Raw genomic sequence first — 20,887 nt, 5'->3', positions numbered from 1 at the left:
GACCTGCCCATCTTATGGTTAGCTTTTAAATATCTGACGATGTTTTCAGTACCACACAGAGTCACCAATTCACCAATTCAGCATTACGACAAATGTATGGATTGGGATAATTGAATATAATTTAGTCGGTTCATATTTTCTCCCACAACGAGGCGAGTGATTCAATCAAATTGTGTTTTGACTAGGAAAGTTTTGGGGTAGTTCTGATTTCTTTCATTACCTATGTATTTTGGAGTGCTGAATCCGAATATGAGGTTTGCGGACAAAATTTCGTGACGAAACATTGAGTAAATCGCGAAGTAAGCGAAAAATTTTTGCTTTTCCCGCTTTTTTGCTTAAATCTCAAAAACTATTAACTTTTAGTAAATGGCCTGTTAACAAAAATTAAAGTACTTAAAATTCTCTACAAATATCACTATTTACTTTTTTTTCAGACGAACCGTTCGGTTTTAAGTGCAAGTTGAAAATTGCCAATTTGTAAGGGTCTCTACAAAATCCACTTTTTACATTCCAAAACTTTATCTTTTATTAGAATGCTTATTTGATAAATTTACATCCTCAATCTAGTGGAGGATGCTGATATTCTAATTATCACAACAGCTTTTGAGATGGCACCGTCAAATGAACAGTGACAGTGGTGGGGGAAGATATCGACCTTCTGGTCATTTTGATTGGCCTGTGTAGTCACAACACAAAAAATCTGTTTTTTCTGAAACCAGGAAAAGGAAAGGTTTCGCAAAGCTTCTACAAACCTCATCTGGCTGCTGAAAAAATCCTAATCCATATATTGTATTCCTACATGTGATGAGTGGTTGTGATACTATTTCTGTTTTTTAATCAGGGGAAACTGAAATTCCCTAATGTCTTGCAGAAGAACACAGACTTGCAACCAACCATTGAGGCTTTTAAAGACCGAGAAACGTGTTTCTTCTGGCTCTATATATAAGAAACAAAGAGACCAGTCTGAACATTGCCTCATTACCCGCTACCGAATCTGCTGCACGAGAATATTCGCTTAGAGTTTACTATCAGGTGCGGCAATGGTTATCTTTATATCAAGCCACACCTGACGAGCAACGAAAAGATCCAAGTGAGTTGGGTTGGAAAAAAACTACTAGTGGTCTCGTGCCAGTGCCAACCACTTTGGACCATGCACCAAATTCACTACTACGGTATATTTTTTGTAAATGTAAAAGGGGCTGCCAACGCAATTGTGGATGCAGGAAAACGAGCCTCCATTGCTGCCCAATTTGCACATCATGCGAAGGACTGTGTAACAACGTTAAGCCCCCGAAAGATAGCTCTGATATAGACGTAGAAGAGACTGAAGAAAGAGACAGAGGTATGTAAAATCTCACAAGTTATTTTGTAATCATTCATTTCTCCTGGATATATATTCATAAGTCAGTATCACTACCTCTTTTATTATCCAGGAGAACGAACCCTGATGCTGACGATGGAGAAATCAGACCCTGAGCCAGGATATGATGCCATCGAAGAACCTCAGCACAATGGGGTAGGTCTGTTTAATCTCACAATCTATTTTGCAATCATCATCTCTCCTTTAGAACTGACACCATCTCTTTTATTTTCCAGAACAAGCAGAATATTTTCCAGACCCATCGCCACCGGAGAACCCCAGCCAGGACCTTCTAAAAGACTACGGCTCATATAATTTAATATTATACACCATTTTGTATTTTAATTTGTTTTGTATTATAATTTGTAATATTAATAACCACGATATTTTAAGTTTTATTTTGTTAGAGTTCCGATAACAAAAGTTAATCATTTTAAATACCTAGGATCCGGATGAAGAAATTAAAACTCGTATAGAAATTCCAAGAAAAGCATTTATGAAACTTAGATCTATTCTGAGAAACTCTCAGCTGAATTTACAACTAAGAAATCAAGTTCCTAAAATGTTATGTGTATCCTGTTTTACTATATGGATGTGAAACCTGGACCATGAAGGTTTACATGTCGTAGAATGCTCAGAATATCTTGCGTTCAACGCATTTCAAACACAGAAGTCTTAAACAGAGTAGGTCAAGGCGAAGGTGACTTACTCACAGTGGCGGCTCGTGAGTTTTACAATAGGGGAGGCTCTAACTATAAAAAATCTAGACAAATTTGCACTAGCAAAAAATGCACCAAAAAAGTAATTTCAGGCTCCATTTGTTTTTGACCATTTTTATTTACATTTCACCTTACGGGGACCCTCCCTCTTACCGCATGCTTGCATTGATAACTGAGATGTAGAATAGCTTTTGTAACTAATAATAATATTATTGTTACTAAAGGAACTTTATAAAAACAGGATTAAATCTAAAATTAACGAAATATTTCGAATTTTGAGTCATAATTACCCCACAACGATATAAGTTCCTTGTAATTGCCGCGATTAATGGAATAATCATCACTTTCATCGTGTCTGCGAAAAGCTAATTCTTGCGAAGCCAAATATAGTGTTATATCGATAAGCCTTTTTAAATTCATCCTATTTTCCAAAACCTGATTATTGTAAGTAATTATGGCCTCTTTTTGAGCTGTATCTAAAGCAGTTACTATATTTTGTTTAGCAAAAAGTTTTAATTTACACAATTTACACATTTATTATACCAGTTAATATTAAATGCACGATTTTGACGATTACCTGAAGATTTAATAATAGTTAAATTTGGCTGTGGTCTTTCTAAGGTTTTAATAATATAAGCTTTATTATAATATACTTATATTAAAGTATTAAAATTATTCATTTATATACATTTTGTATAAACAAACAACGGTAAGTAAATTGTAAAAATAACCTTACCAAGCCAATAACAATACAAATAAAAATATATCAAATACGAAAATTCACCAAACACTAATTAAAAAAAAATAAAATGATAAAATCACACCAAAAAATACCCTGACTATTAACTTCCTTATAGAATATAAGTAAAACCACAAGTGAGCCTAATTCTGGTTTTGCCTCCCTTGGCATATATTTCTGGGTAGTTTGACGTGAAGCGATATAATATTACGTTTCTCTATCGAGTATTATTGTACGCATAGGAAACTATATCGCTGGTTTCGAGACGTTTGTCGTAACTTAGAACACAACGGAGTCGAGTATGGCTTCTACCTCCCTTGGTAGGGATATGAGGAGCTGCTCACAGCATACAGGTGGTCATATTGATGCATTCCAGATGCGTTTAGTTACAAAAGTGTGCAATAATTTACACCTTCTATTAGTACGAGCGCTTGTTGTTTCTCGTGATTCAAAATAAACAAAACAGTGACATTTCATCAATAATTCTAGAAATATTATGTCCCAGATATGACATAAAATGTGTAAAAAAATTATGGGGAGGCTAAGCCTCCGTTGCCTCCTCTGACGAGCCGCCACTGCCTACTCAAGATGATAAAAAAGAGAAAACTTGAATATCTCGCGCATATAATGAGAGGTAGCAGATAAAGGATGCTGCATTTAATACTCAACGGAAAGATCGACGGAAAAAGTGGACTATTTTATGCCGCGCAAGATCGAGAACAATATCGGCAAATTGTCATGGAAGCTACCTACGCCTAAAATTTGGGGACGGTACTTAAAGAAGAAGAAGAGTCCTATCTTTAGTGATACTGCTTATACAATCTCGACCTTTTTTTTATTTTTAATTATTTGTGCCGGAAACTAGGAGAAATTTATCAAATGACAGCATTCTAATAAAAAAAGAATGTGTGTGTACTTTGTACGCACGTAAGAGGTTATACTTCTATTATATGATTTAAACGAAATTAATATACTTTTTATTTATATTTTGTTTAAATATTAAACTAATTTATACTTACTACTTCTCAAACATTTTTATTAGAACGGTGCCAAAAATTAAAATAATAAAAGAATAAAACACACACAAACACATTAAACAAGCCACAAATGATGTCTGAACATTAATTGTCGAAATTTTTTTTAACTAAATACGTATTTTCTGAAAATACAATTATATAATAAATATACTTACAATCATAAAATGTATTAAAAAAAAAACAAAAAAGAAAGCTTCTATTGGGACTCGAACCAGCGCTGATAAGAGCGGTTGGTATTGGAATTCATTCGCCTTCTCCGCTTAGCCACGGACACTATGTGTCATTATTTACGAAGATCGACTAACTAAACGGATTAAACTTGTGATATTTTGATATTTTGAAAATTGATTAAATTATTTTAATTTTGAATTGAAATGATTTAGAATTGAAAAAATACAACAAAACATAGAGTAAAAAAATAATATATTAGGTAAATATTGATAGAAATTTTGATGGTAATCAATTTATATAAATAAAAGTATTACATACTATGTATTTTGGCAGATCAAATAGGTAGGTTTATACCCATGATACATTAACAATTATTACGTACCTGTTGCTTTTAAAAACTATTTAAAAGTCACTACAATATTATAAACTTTTTTGTTTCTGTCCTCACAATAATAAAACTAATATATTATACATTTGTTTACCTTTACCTTTACCTCCAAACCACAGCTGTCCTACAGCTGCCATATCGGATAATTTTTGACATGTCATTTGAACATCCAATCAGAACAAAGTTATAATGCGCATGCGCCGGGCTGATAGGTTTTAACATATAAAAAAATCACCCTCTATCGCCGGTAAAGAAGTATAACTTCAAAAATAAAGTTTCGAAATGTAAAAAGTGGGTTTTGTAGAGACCGTTAAAAATTGGAAATTTTCAACTTGCACTTTAGACCAAACGGTTCGTCTGAGAAAAATAGTAAACAGTGATATGTGTAGAGAATTTTACGTACCCAGAAATCAGAACTACCCCAAAACTTTCCCACTAGGGAGCTCGTAGAGTACAAATTGACTGAATTAGAGTGTTATCTTAATTTCCCACAGGAAGAGTTTTAAATTGGTTAGCCAATTTAAAACTCTTATGGTTTATGCATGAGGGTGCACCAGTTCATTTTGGCATTAATTTTCGTAATCACTTAGAGTTACCTCATTGGATAGGTAGAGGAGGTACGGTACAGTGGCTGTCAAATGTATTTTGTGATATTGTAAGCTTATTGTTGTTTATGTGTTTTAATTAAAAACGCTGGACGGAAGGGCCGCCCGAGAACTTTATCGTGCCGATCTATTATCGTTATGGTACTAGATATTGGCATTCTATAAAAATAACAAAGTTACTCGTTATTTTGATATTTTAGAAACACCTACTGTACTTAAAAGTATTTTATGGTTCTACGCATCATTAATTCCTGCATTTGAGAAAATGTTCGATGCCATATTTCGGGGACACACTATAGATGTGTAGATTATTGCATAAATCAATAGAATATTATAGTCATACTTTCATTTCAAATTAGTTCATTTTTCTGAGAAATTAATAGTTTACAATATTTGCATTTCATTCTATTTCGATTACGCCAGTCAATGCGCGAGATTAAGAACAAGATATTATCTCCAAATTCTATCCTACTGCATGGATTTTAATGAAATTTTGGGAGTAGCCCAATCTCCTAATTCAAAGTCTATCCTATATACTATGGCGCTTTTATCATGGGGGAAGTTCCCACCACTTCTCAGGGGTGAAATATTTTTATTTTCGAATTACATGGAGAAAAAGGAAGATTTTTAAGAAAATTTAAAAATTCATTCTATAATTTGATCACATTTTTTTAAAAAACCATTCATTTTAAACCCGTTTAGCTTTTTGAAAGTAGAAATAACACTATATTAAAAGGTATTGAGAAGAAAAACAATGCATTTAAATTATGGTGGATGGGGAGTTAAATGTATATACTTTTCATTTTTCCTTAAAGTACATTAGTCATTATATTTTTTGCACCATATCTCGCTTAGTTTGTAAGTAACCGACATTTAACGGTGCTCGTTTTAAAGGCCTTTTCAAACACTACAAAAGGTGTTGGTAGCATTATACACCTAAAACCTACCGTTCCTCTGTTATTTCAAGTTGAATACACCAATTTGAGCATGCACCAAAATACAAACTATTTTCACCTACCATATCTCTTTTTGTATTATAAATAGAACATTTACGAAGGAACGAATCTCTTTATTATTTATAATCTAAAAAATGTTTTATATAGAGTTTTTAGTTCGATGCATAGTTTTTAAGGTATTCACAAAAAATCCGTCCGAAAAGGTGTCATTTTTCAATGAAAATGGCCAATTTTCAACTACGCATAACTCAAAAAGTATTGAGTTCTCAAAAAAAAGTATAGACCAGTTTTTGCTTAGAAATAGGTTCTTCAGCCACTTCCGTGCTTATTTTGACCAACAAATTTTCCACCCCCTTGAAGAAGTGGGAACCGCCCCAAGATAAAAAGCGCCATAGTATATAGGGTAGATTTTGTTTCTTGAGCTATTCCCTACTTACTGTGAAAATATCAAGGACATCAATGTAGTAGGATGGAATTCGGAGCCAAATACCCTCATTGACTGCTCTACAATAATGCTCGGCTATGAACGCGTGAGAGAGGACACACATAAGATTATAGCAAAATTTCTATTTACCGTAACTTTTCGAGTTTTTGAGCTACAGCAATAAATTTTATGTCATTGGAAAGGTAATTTTGCATTCTTTCAAAATGTGTTAAAATATACAGGGCGTATCAAAAAAATTAAGATTTTTTATTCATTTCCGGTTCAACCGGAAGCCATGTTTTTGGTAAAATTTATTGTGATAATAGATAATAAAATACCATCTATGTCTGCAAAATTTCAAATTTTAGTTTTTATTAAGAAGGAAGTTACGGGCACTCGAATATTTTTTTATAAAAAATTCATAACTCCCCTCCTATGGGGAGTTAAGATATATGACTAATGTCATTCAATTTACTGATAGGATATCAAAAACATATCAAAAAATAAAAAAATTCCTTGGAGCCATTTTTGAGAAAATCTAGTTCAAATTTATGTCAAAATTTGACCCCTTAAATATAGGCAACCCGTAACTTTTTCTGAAAAACGATAACATCTTTCTTATAGCCCCATCTTTAGGCTATATAACGACTTTTTCAAATTAAACTTATCTTTAAAAACTTTTTAGATAGATAGGGAAATGTGTCGGGGGGCGGTCGGCCATGTTGGCCGCCATTTTGAATTTGGAAATGTCAAATTCCGTACTTTTATTTACCTATCGATGAGCTTACTTTGAGTTGAATTTCATTTATTTCTGTCAAAATTTGCAAAAATGGGCCCTAAATAACCCCCCTATTTCGGCCTCCCTTTGAGAGATTTTTTTTAAAAGCTTAGTTTCTCGACAAAATTCTCTTAAACTTACTCATACCGAATTTCATCAAAATCGGTCCAGTAGTTTTTGCTGGGCGGTGGCGACATACGTACGTACATACGTACGTACGTACGTACGTACGTACATACTTCCGACATGTTTTTTTTATTTGCTTTTTAGACTCAGGGGGACTCAAAACGTCGAAAAAAAGTGAAATCTGAAAAAATTTTTTTTGCACGATCCTATAACTTTATCTATTATACTATACTACGTATATAGTACGATAAAGTAATATTATACTATACTACGTATATAGTACGATAAAGTAAAAATGAGTTGATGTACAGCTCCCGGTACGAACCATGGCCATGGTTTCCTCCGGGAGCTGTAAAGTTATCGACGAGAAAATTTGTTCAATTATCATTAGATTTTTTAATTCTGGAAAATCCAATTCGGAAATCGCGAATATGTTACAATTGTCATGGTATACTTAGTGTAAGAAATATAGTCATAAGATACACAAGATAACTACAGTTAACTAGTTTTGATGGGAAATAAGCCACAATTTTCCTAAAAAAATGATTTTATTAACGTTTCGACGCCCAAATCGGGTGCCGTTGTCAAAATATAAAAAATATGATTATTTTTTGTATTAAATATTAATATTTTTTGTATTTTGACAACGACACCCGATTTGAGCGTCGAAAAGTTAATAAAATCATTGTTTTTAGTAAAATTGCGGCTTATTTCCCATCAAAACTAGTTAATTGCAAAAATGCCACAAGAAAATAGCTTCAGAACGACACACAACTACAGGTTCGGTCGTCATAAAATCTAGAAATGTAGGAAAACGTAAAATAACCCAAGCAGGTCGAAGGGCATTAAGGCACATTATGGTGGAAAATCGTGCAACTTATCTAGAGTTAAGTATTTTGTGGAGTAAGGTTGTTGGAAGACACGTTTCTCGATCAACATGTCACCGAACAGTGGCGGATCTACGGGTAGGGGAAGGGGAAATAAGGAAAATTCTTCACCACTCCAACAAGTTCCAAACTTAAAGAAAAAAAATTATTGAAACATTAAAATATATTAGCTGATATGAAACTTAAAACACACACAGACAAATTCAACTCAATAAACCGGCTATTTAGGAAAATTAAAATGACTTAATGCATATAAAGTATTATTTGTCTTTTATGTAGTTTGTATATTTTTACCTCTTTTGGTTGGTGTTTCATTGGAAGTTGCCTCTTCTCAAGTAAGTCCCCCCCCCCCCAAAGCAAATATCTAGATCCACCACTGCACCAAAAGGTTCGCAGATTTGCTTTTGGTACTTATAAAATACGTTATATGGTTGACAAAATTAATGCAGCCTATTTTTGAAAAATTTCATTTTGTTTCACGTTAAGGAAATGGTCAAAAGAGCAGATAAATTGGACACATTCACGATGAGATGTATTAAAATAGAGGGATGATATACTGTCGAATTTTAATAGAAGTTTAGCCATGATTCTATTAAATATGCCTTTGAGAGTACTAAAGGATGAAATCAAGGAGAGTAAAATATGTGAAAATTATGGAGTTTCCTGGGAAATCTGCGTGATTATTTCATTCATAGGAGATTCTGACCAATAGAAAGCTACAGAAATCTGAATTAAATCGATAATTTTTGATAATCTCCCGTCGTTAAGTATATTACGTCAGATGCCCTTCGTTGCTACGAAAAAAGACATTCAGTGACATTAATGACAATTAATGCTTTAAAAATTATAAAAGTGATGACTTTCAATCGTCAAATATTTATAAAAACTGTGTGTTTAATGGTACTTACATAAATAAATTACAATAAAATTTTGGTTTTGAACAGTTTGATTTATGAAATAATCGCAACAAATTGCACTCGACCTCTGAAATTAATATAGAATTTTTGCTCTCGTGACACTTTGACATAATTTCACTCGCCTTCGGCTCGTGAAATTAAAACTGTCAAAGTGTCACTCGGGAAAAATTCAATAATTTCAGAGCTCTTGTGCAATTACTACTGAAAATTTAATTTTCGTTTGTAAAGAAAATCGCATGTGCTGCTACGATTTTCTCTCTTATGCCATTTTAGGAATCGATATAAGAGTATTGATTCTTCTTCATGCCACTTGGAAAGTACCTCGCCCAAACCTTATGGAAATTAGGTCCCAGTGGATTTAGTTCATACTTTGGGAAAATACTCTTTGAAGCATTGTGATGAAACGTTCTCATGGACACAACTCGATCGTATGGAGGATTTTCAAGATATAGAGGCACAAACTCGGAAAATTATAAGATTTACTGGGTATTCCAATTCCCTGAGTTACTGGTTATCTGGCAACATGTAGAAGTTTGGATCAAGGAAAAGTACTAGTAGTGCAGGATTTCTTCCTAGCTATTCAATGGCAACCTTTCTATGACGTCATCTTCTAGAGTTTCGAGGGTTTTCGTCAATAAATTAATATAAACAGATTACTCATCGGTTTTAGGGATAGTTAAACACGAATATGCCATCAGAATTGACCTCCGGAGCACATGGTGGCCAGGGCCACTGCAAGGGACGTCATCTTCTAGAGTTTTGATGGTTTTCGGCATTTAATTAATGCAACTGAATTTCTGGAGGGTTTTTGAGGTCGCCAAACAGGAATATGCCACCAGAACCGACTCCTGGAGCACCTGGTTTCCAAGGTAAATGAAAGGGGCTCTGGAGTTTCGAGAGTCTTCGGTACTACATTATTGCAAACGGATTACTTGTAGGGTTTTGAGGTTGCTGAACACGAATACGTGATCAGCACAGACACAGGAGCACCTAATGCCTAAGACAGGTTATCTTCTGGAGTTTCGGAGGAATCAAATGGATTACTCTTAGGTTTTTGAGGTTGCTGAACATGTATACACTATCAGATCCGACCCACAAATCACATTGTGTCTACGGCTCGTCATCTTCTCGAGTTTCGAGAGTTTTTGGCATTAAATTGATACGAATGGATTACTCATGGCTTTTCGGAGTTGCTGTACACGAATACGCTATCAGAACAGATACCGGAGCACCTATCGCCTAAAGCACGTCATCTTCTGGAGTTTCGAGAGTTTTCGGTACTAAATTGATGCAAACAGATTGGTACACACCGAGTACTCGGTAGTGATGTTGATTATAGTTACTTTCGAGTATTCGTTACAAATCGTTACTTTTGTATAAAGTAATCATTTACAGTATTCGTTACTTTGATTACTATGGTTACTTTTGTTACTTTTGTATTTGAGTACCGGTAATCATATCGAGAATCGTTTTTCTCAGTAGGTAGGTATTATTTTGTATAAAGTAATCATTTTTACAGTATTCATTACTTTGATTACTATGATTACTTTCGTTACTTTTGTTACTTTTGTATTTGAGTACCGGTCATCATATCGAGAATCGTATTTCTCATTAGGTAGGTATTTTGTATAGGTATTTCTATATAACAACGACCTTCACCGATATGTTTAAGGGATAAAAATGATTTGATTACATACTATCATTACTTTTGTTACTTTTGTATTTGAGTACCGGTAATCATATCGAAAATCGTATTTCTCAGTAGGTAGGTATTTTGTATAGGTATTCCGATATAACAACTACAAAAGTCTTAGTCGTTACTAGCTCTGATACGATTGTTACGAAGTAACGAAGTAATCAGAGTAATCAAAGTAACGATTTGCCTTTCTGTATAGTAGTCGTTACTTTCGGTATTCGTAAGTAACGAGTACTTTGTAACGAATAGTTACTTTTTCAACATCACTAGTACTCGGAGGTTTTCTAAGTGGCTGTTCAAAGAAAGCGTATAAAGCGTATACATTGGTAAAAAGTTTTTTTGCTATTTGTAGATTTTTATTAAAATAGCTATGTTGTGCTATTCAATTGTTTTAATTATTTATAAATATAAACTCAATTTATATGACAATGTTTTTCCTTCCTTTATTTTAAGATCGATTTACTATATTCTATTTTGATAGTGTTATTCATCGTGGTCACTAGATACTCCAGAGTCTTTTATCTAAGTCATATTCGTGTTCAGTAACCCCAAAAACACAAGGGTAATCCCCTTGCATCAGTTTAGTACCGAAAACTCTCGAAACCCCCGAAGATGACGGGTGACTCTTAGGCACCAGGTACCCCGGTGTCTATTTTGATGGCGTATTTGTGTTCAGCAGCCGGAAAAACCCATGAGTAATACCCATCTGCATCAATTTAATGCAGAAATCTGTCGAAACTCCAGAAGAAGACCTGCTTTAGGCACCAGGTGCTCCGTGGGTCGGATCTGATGACGTATTCACGTTCAGCAGCTACAAAAACCTGTGAGTAATCAGTTTACATTAATTTAGTACCGAAAGCTCTCGAATCTCCAAAGCATGACGTGCCTTAAGCACGAGGTACTCCAATGTCTGTTCTGATGGGTTATTCGTGTTCAGCAACTCCTTACAATGAGTAATCCGTTTGCATCAATGTAGTACCGAAGACTCTCGAAACTCCAGGAGTCCCTTTCATTGACCTTGGAAACCAGGTGAAGATGACGTCCCTTGCAGTGGCTCTGGCCACCACGTCCTCCGGAGGTAAATTCTGATGGCATATTCGTGTTTAGCGATCCCAAAAACCCATGAGTAATCTGTTTATATCAATTTAATGCTGAAAACCCTCGAAACTCTAGAAGATGACGTCCATTGAAGGTCAAGGTCAAAGTAAAGGTCGACATTGGATAGCCAGGAAAAAATCCTAGAATCCTAGTACTTTTATTTAATCCAAACTTCTACATGTTGCCAGATAACCAGTAACTCAGGGAATTAGAATACCCGGTAAACCTTATAATTTTCCGAGTCTGTGCCTCTATTTCTTGAAAATCCTCCATACGCTCGAGATGTGCCCATAAAAACCAGGATGCTTCAAAGAGTATTTTCCCAAAGTATGAACTAAATCCACTGGGACCTAATTTCCACAAGGTTTGTGCGGGGTACTTTGTTAATTTTTGCGGTAAGGAACTTCTGAATCTAAAGTTGAGCAAACATGGAAAGGGACTCGTACAGGGCTTATGTGGCTAAAATGAATAAACGATTCTCTGATTCAGTTACCTGATTTTCCAACACCCCCTTGTCCCAATACCATGACCTTGATGGTTTTTGGTCGTCCAAATAGTCCTAGTTTAGCCAGAGAGGATTTTGGTGATATTGCGTTCATGTCCTACACGATCATCTGTAACAAAAAGAAACATTAAATAGATTTAAATATTATTAAGCGTTTTTTATTTCTATATGCAATAATGACATTTTTCCTCATAAATGGCTGTTATACATATTCATTCCAATACCAAAAAATAGCTAGTGCAAAAGAATGTTCCGATCATCGATTAATTTAGAGTCATTTGCTTAAGGTTTTTCTAAAAATCATTCACAATCGTGTTTATAGAAAGTTGGAGCTTATATGGGTGAGAGACAGCTGGGATTCAGAAAAGGGGTATGTACTAGATAAGCTCTGTTTGCTCTAAATGTTCTCGCACAGCGATGCTTGACGTCAGTCAAGAAATTCGCACCTGTTTCATAGATTTCAAAAAGACTTTTGAGAGGACATGTCATGAATTATTTAATATATTCTTCAATAAGATAAAGTTTTAAACATCGACGTCGCAACTTGTGGCGTATGCTGACGACATATCATTAATTAACAGAAACCTGAACAGTTTAAAGGAATAATTTACGAAGTTATGCAAGGAAGCATCCAAAAGGGTTTTAGAAATAAATCAAAACAAAACAAAATACCCAATATGCTCAAGAAAAAAATCCAGTTAATGTGACAAGTTTAAATATTGGTGACTATAAGTTTGAAAAGGTAGAACACTTTAAATATCTTGGAGTCTCAGTTAATGGATCTAATGATAGAAGCATCGTAATCAGTGAAAGAATCCAGGCAGGAAACAGAGCCTCCTGGAAATACAATAACTTCCTCAAAGATAAGAAGATTGCTTATAATACTAAACTGAAAATTTACAAAGCAGCAATTAGACCACTAATCACATATGGTGCTGAAGTAATGTGTCCGACCCAGAAGGAGGAAGATAGATTGAGGATCCTAGAGAGGAAAATAATTCGGAAGATAGAAAGCCCACTAAACTTAGGTAATAATGAATTTAGAAAACTCATGAACCACGAAGTAAGAGGACATCTGAAAGGAGAAGACATCGTCAGATTTAACAAGGCACAGAGGCTCAGATGGATGGGACATATAAAAAAGAGAAATCCAGGAGCCGTCATCAAGAAAATTTCCAAATGGAGACCTGTATCAGGCAGACCACGAGGAAGACCCAAAACTAGGAGAACCAGATAGTCGAGGACCTTAAGAAGATGGGAGTCAGAGAATGGGTAACCATAAGCAAAAACAGGAACGAATGGAGAAAAATTGTAGAAGATGCCAAGTCACACAACCAATTGTAAAACCAAAATGTTAATGCGGATTTATTTACGGCGACAAACGAATCAGAAGAGCCCAAAGAGGGCGGCAATCACTCCGCTAGGAGTGTGGATGCCATGATGAAGATAAAGATAAAGTTTTAGACATAATAAAGTGGGTGACAGACACAAACTTTAAGTAAAGCTCCCGGAGCGAACCATGTCCGGTGAGAGAAGTTTTCTCTGCTAAATTTAAAGGTGGGTGTACTACCGACGACAGCGTTTGTCACCGGTCATGGTTCGTTCCGGTAGCTGCACGCGAGTTTAAAGATCGCAGACTTATTCGGCTGGATGTCGGTGGCACACGGCAAGCTTACTCAGTATTGCGCTGTGATCAAGAGAAAACATGCACAAAAATAACAATTATTCAAAAAAAGATAAAATAACCTTATTTTACTATAACGTAACTACTTATCAATATTTGATTAGGTTTACTCAAAAACAAATAATCACAAATATGTAATTTAGTATAGCTTAGAATAGTTTTTTAAGTTTTTATCAAAACTTATAAAATGTAGCTTGTCTCCTTTTAACAATAAACGATTCAATTATTTATAGGCAATTTGCGTAATTTTTTGTATTCGTACACATGCCTGAGTTTCATCCATTGTGGCTTTAATGAGTCTTATTAGCTTATGTGGTATTGCCAATTCAGCCAATATATAGTATAGTTTGTTCTTTTTGACTGAGTCGTATGCCTTTTTGAAGTCTACAAACACATTATGAACATCAATATCGTGTTCCCATGATTTGCTCAAGATCTGTTTGACTGTAAATAGTTGATCCAGTGTCGATCTTCCCCGTCGGAAGCCCGTCTGATACTCTCCAATAATATTTTCCGCTAGTGGTTGGTGCCGCTGGTTTATAACATACGTGAGGACCTTATATGCTGTACATAGTAGAGAGATTCCACGGTAGTTTTTTCACTGGAGTTTGTCTCCTTTTTTATAGATCGGATATACTATAATTTTTTTCCAGTCGTCGGGTATTTTCTCTTCTTGCCATATGTCTTTGATGAGCGCGTGAATGTGACTTGCTAGGTGGTCGCCACCTACCTTATACAGTTCTACTGGTATTTCGTCAACTCCCGGAGCTTTATTGTTTTTCTGGGCCTTAATAGCTTCGAGAACTTACTCTATAGTTGGAGCTTCTACTCTATTACCTACTTCATTTTCTTCTACGTAGTTCATACACATTTCATCTTCCATGTCTACTTGTATTTCAAGTAGGGTCTGAAACAGGACAAGTACAGAACATCAACAGGAGCACAGGAAACATACGCAGAGTTAAAAACACAAACAAAAATGCTAGGTCTGGAAATTAACACAGAAAAACAAAAATAATGACTCAGACGAGAAGAAATATAGTCCCACAAAGCATTATACATGAAGATGACATTGAAACGGTTGGAAAGTTTACATACCTGGGAGTAGAAATATATGCCGACGGATCAGAAGACAGAGAAATTCGGAAGAAAATAACGCAGGCAAACAGAGCTTATTTTTCCCTCTCCCATATATTTCGGTCTAAAAGTGTCCACCGAAATACAAAGATGAGAATTTATAAAACTTTAATTCGACCAATAACATGCTATGGAAGTGAAGCCTGGGTCCTGAAAGAATCATCCAAAAACAAACTCGACACATTCGAAAGGAAGTTACTGAGGAGATTACTAGGACCTGTGAGAGAAAACGGAATCTTCAGAAGTCGATACAACAACGAACTTTATCAACTTTATAAGGAAGCACCCCTGTCAGACTTCATTAGAATACAAATATTGCAATGGGCCGGACATGTGATAAGAATGGGAGAGGATAGGCTACCAAAAAGAGCACTGAATGCTAGAATGCAGGGAAAGAGACCAGTTGGAAAGCCAAGAAAACGTTGGGAAGACACAGTAAACAGCGACGAACAAGCCCTTTTAGGAGTCCGTGTATGGAGAAGAGCAGCCACAGACAAGCAAGGGTGGAGACAAAAAATAAAGGAGGCCAAGTCTCAATTTGGGCTGTAGTGCTGTAGAAGAAGAAGAATTTGCGTAATTAATAAAAATATAGGCGTAGCTTAACGCAATAAAATAACAGCTCGAGTCTCGAAGCTCGAAGCAGTGATACACGTACAAGCTCCCAGCAAGTTTTCAAACCGGTTGGATCGACGACAAACTTACTCGGCAAACTTAAAGTACGCGTACTTAGGGTGCACACGTGCGAAAAAGGTCGTAGAGCCATAAATTCACATACTTACTTGCGTGTCTGTTACCCCTTTAAAAGTAACATGTGGAATGAGATAAGGATGAATATTATCTCCACTACTGTTGTCTTTTGGTTATAATTTGTTAAATGGCATGTATAACACGAAACAACTTTGTATTCTTATAACTAGGAAGTGAAGGGGATTTTAAATTCTAAATAAAATACTGGATTATTTATTAAAAAAATGTCTTTGATTCAGTAGATACAGCGTTATGGAAGACCCTGTATATTTATATTGTTCTATCCTATAATAACAGATATAACTAACTTTTTCACAAAAGTTGATTACCCTATACAATATATAATAATGGTTTTACAATTTTAAATCATAAGCGTACTATGCATTCCTAAACCTGAATAATTTCAAGAATGTTGATTTTCAATATGCCCTTTTTCTTTTACTGAATTTTGTAATTTATCAGATTTGAAAAGATTTCTTACGTTCTACCGTTGATTGAGGTAAATACCTCAATCAACGGTTCTACCTTAAGGTTTTTAAATTCCTTCTTGAGATCCTCAGCAAAGGGCTCTAAAAATCTGCTGGTGATTGAGGGCGTTCCTTTTTGTTTCCTTTCTTATGATTGTACTGCGGAAGAATAATGATATTTTCACGATCGATGTACAAAAAGTCGTTTTATGATCCACTCTATCGTTCCTTACTCATTAGTAAGCAATTTCGGAATCCAGTGAGCAGCAACTTTGTCACAACCAATACTACGTATGAATTATGGAACAGACAGTCCCTAATCTGCTACCCAACATCTGGAAAAGTTCTCAACTTTCTTACGCCTCTTTACGCGTAAACAAACAAATAAAAAAGTTTTTAATTAATAATCCCACAAATTAAATGAAAAATATGAACTTAAGGCTATCGGTACATAATTCGCAAATATTTTACGGGTATCCCTACTTTTTCTGTCTTTACACGGCAAATTACGTGTAGTAAAATTCACACTGGTATGGATATGTAAACATTACTAGAATGTCATTCTACTTGAAAATGTCAATTCAAGAGATGGCTTTTGAATGTTCTTGGATAACTGTTATTTTTATAATTGCAAATTATTAATTCAGTTAATAAATGTGATAATTTTTTCACTAACTATGTATTCAGTGATTTTAATAACATATATGTACACCATTTTGTTGTATATGTACAACAAAAACTAATACTCAATCGAGAAAAGAGGAAAAGTGTTGAAGTGATTTTTTAATAATACAGTATGTCCCTGTAAGTTGTATCCATATGGAAAACTTTTTTATTATTAATTTTACGAAAAAAAGTTATTCTTTATAAAAAGCTCTGCATGGTCTAAAACCTAAGATTTAACCATCAAATATCAAATTTTTTGAATATTATACGAGGTATGTCAAAAAGTTTGAATTTCACTCAAGAGTGAAGTAGCTTTATTTTTAACAATATTGAAAATTGCTATTATGAAAAGTAGTTTGGAATTAAAAACTGTATTCTAGTATGCAATTACATCCTTCTAATTGAATTTTTTTTTTGAAAAATTATGGATAACTAACATTATTTTCAGTTATTTGAATTCAGATTCTTTTATTATTAATTTTAAGAAAAAAAGTGATTCTTAATAAAAAGTTCTGCACGCTCTAAAATCTAAAATACAACCATCTTTTGTCAAATTTTATCAATTTTATACGAGGTATGTCAAAAAGTATGAATTTCGCTCAAGAGTAAAATACGTTTATTTTTCACAATATCGAAAATTGTTATTATGAAAAGTTATTTAGAATTAAAAACTATGTTTCAGTATGTAATTACATCCTTCTAATTGAAATATTCTGAACTATAAGGTACTTTACTTTTGATCTAAATTTATCTTTTTTGATATACCTCGTATAAAATTGATAAAATTTGATATAAGATGGTTAGACCAGGGCGGATCTGTAAAAATATTAGTACATTTGGACGTTGAGAGGTGACTCAAATTTTTTTGCAGAAATTGCTTAAAAATAACTCAAATGATAATATTTGAGTTATCCTCCCACTCAAAATGGTCCGGAACATTGTTTAAATAATCAAAATGTCAAAAAATGAAGGAAAAATTCGATTTTTTTCTTCGTTTTTTAATTATAACTTTAAAAGTGTTCATTTCCGAGAAAAGTTGTACTAACATAAAAGTTGGAAAATTAAATTTCCCACAACATAGAATTAGTTAAAAATTTAAAAATTATTCACCCTTGTTGCAAAAAAGCCATAATTGCGAAAAAACTATACAAAAACAAGTATTCGCATTTTACGTTTTTTTAACCATTTATGCTACACCTAGGACCTTCATATTTCACCCAGAAAAACTGTATGATACAGTTAAACAATACTGTAAATTTCATTAGGATCGGTTCAATATATTTTGCAAAATAAATTTTGCAATCCAGCTTTCGCAAAAAAAATCCGTTTTTTAATTGTTACAGGACTGAAAATAAAGCAGATAGCAAGTTGAAATTTTTTTTCTTATAGAAGTGTACTGTACCTTTTATTTGCAATTTGCAATATTAAAATCAAATAACTGTCACGGCGTCAGGATTTTTTTTAAATAAACATTAATTATTGGTGCTACGCGCAGGACAGCGGATAGTTTGCTCCCATTGGGCATTTCAATGACCTTTGATAATGATTGATACATTTGAATTTTTATTACATTTCGATATAAATAAATAAATTTGTTTATTGCAAAATAAAAACACATACTCTATCCTTTGAAATAACACTTTTTTTAGCAAAAACTTTCTTTGTTCATATATTTTAACTTAGAGAATAAAAGTTTATTATTTTTAAACATGTGCAATTTTTTAAACAATATTTCACAAACAATAATAAAATTAGTTTGATTTTTGTGGAATTAAAATATTAAAATAAAACAAAATATAGAGTAAGAAAATAATATATTAGAAAAAGATTAGAAGAAATTTTGGTGGAAATCAACTTGTGTGAATCGAACACCGCTGTCCTGCGCGTAGCACCAAAAATTAATGTTTATTTAAAAAATTTCCTCACGCCGTGGTAATTATTCGATTTTAATTTTGCAAATTGCAAATGAAAGGTACAATACACTTCTATAAGCAAAAAAAAAATCAACTTACTATCTGCTTTATTTTCAGTCCTGCAACATTTTTAAAAAATGAATTTTTTTTTGCGAAAGCTGGATTGCAAAATTTATTTTGCAAAATCTATTAAACCGATCTTAATGAAATTTACAGTGTTATTTTACTATATCATATAGTTTTACTGGGTGAAATATGAAGGTCCTAAGTGTAGCATAAATGGTTGAAAAACGTAAAATGGGAATACTTGTTTTTGTATGGTTTTTTTCGCAAGTATTGCTATTTTGCAACAAGGGTGACTATTTTTTAAATATTTAACCAATTCTATATTGTAGGAAATTTAATTACGCAACTTTTATTTCAGTACAACTTTCCTCAAAAATGAACAGTTTTAAAGTTATATTCAAAAAACCAATAAAAAAATCGAATTTTTCCTTCATATTTTGACATTTTGATTATTTAAACAATGTTCTGGACCATTTTGAGTGGGAGGATAACTCAAATATTAATATCTGAGTTATTTTTAAGCAATTTCTGCAAAAAAATTTGAGTCACCTCTCAACGTCCATCTCAAAACAGATGAGCCCTGGACTAGGTTGTATTTTAAGTTTTAGACCATCCAGAATATTTTATTAAGAATCACTTTTTTTCGTAAAATTAATAATAAAAGAGTTATCAGAATTGAAATAACTGAAAAAATAATGATAGTAATCCATAATTTCTCAAAACAATTTTTTTTTTCAATTAGAGGGATGTAATTGCATATTAGAATATAGTTTTTAATTCCAAACAAGTTTTCATAATAGCAATTTCCAATATTACGAAAAATAAAGCTACTTTACTCTTGAGTGACATTCAAACTTTTTGACATACCTCGTATAATATTCAAAAAATTTGATATTTGATGGTTAAATCTTAGGTTTTGGACCATGCAGAGTATTTTTATAAAGAATAACTTTTTTCGTAAAATTAATAATAAAAAAGTTTTCCATATGGATACAACTTACAGGGACATACTGTATATTGTTACTATGGAACACTTACAATTTTGAACATCTTTAACAACAAAATACTTGGATCACAGAATATATTATTATCCTAATGTATTCTCTGCTTGGATCTTCCACAAATTAATAATACACAATAAATAACTTTTTATTAAGTTCACGTCTTAAATCAATTATTTTTCAAATACACTATATATCAATATTATTTAACCAACGACTCAAAATATTCCCTAGGCCATGTCAAATATTTAAAATTGTCACTGATTGTCACTGTCTAACTGACAGTATGCTGACAATATTCTATTCGACTGAGTGCGTTGTATGACAAAGATAGATTTGGAAATATTACCACGGACACTGTGTTAATTTTTTTCGAATCCTGAAAAAACCAATAAATATTTTTGAAAAATTTAAACGCAGAATGAAAGACTAAATTATTACCGAGGGCCGAAAGTCCCTTAGAATAAATAAAAAGTTTATTTTGAATGAGATATTTGAAATTAAAAATCACACTAAATTTTCTCTTAGTTTTTCACCCCTGTAACTTATTAAAATAAACATTATAGAAGTTATCAGGGACTTTCGGCCCTCGCCAATAACGTAATCTTTCATTCTGCGTTTAAATTTTTAAAAAATACTTATTAGTTTTCTCAGGATTCGAAAAAAATGAATCCCCATTTGAATAGCATTGCAGCCGAAAATACGTACCCATCCTCTTAAAGACGAAATAAAGCAGATGAAATTTAATTAGATTACATAAATCGAGGAAACGACTATAAAGACGATCACAAGCATTATGG

The 20,887-nt window shown here is 33.4% G+C and overlaps 1 protein-coding gene across 1 annotated transcript in view; it reads right to left on the bottom strand.

Moving 5' to 3' along the window:
* The window catches only part of LOC114324307 (ras-related and estrogen-regulated growth inhibitor), a 365,537-nt gene that overhangs the window by 169,970 nt on the left and 174,680 nt on the right, over positions 1-20,887 (bottom strand). The window contains exon 2 of the mRNA XM_050651462.1: positions 12,395-12,515. Within this exon, the coding sequence (XP_050507419.1) occupies positions 12,395-12,500 (106 nt within the window). The 5' untranslated portion in view covers positions 12,501-12,515. The remainder of the gene's footprint in view (positions 1-12,394; positions 12,516-20,887) is intronic.

Source organism: Diabrotica virgifera, chromosome 1 (genome assembly GCF_917563875.1).
Source record: "Diabrotica virgifera virgifera chromosome 1, PGI_DIABVI_V3a".
NCBI classification, from domain to species: Eukaryota; Metazoa; Arthropoda; class Insecta; order Coleoptera; family Chrysomelidae; genus Diabrotica; species Diabrotica virgifera.
The sequence above is the reverse complement of the archived record's forward strand: the minus strand, read 5'-3'. Positions and strand labels throughout refer to the sequence as shown.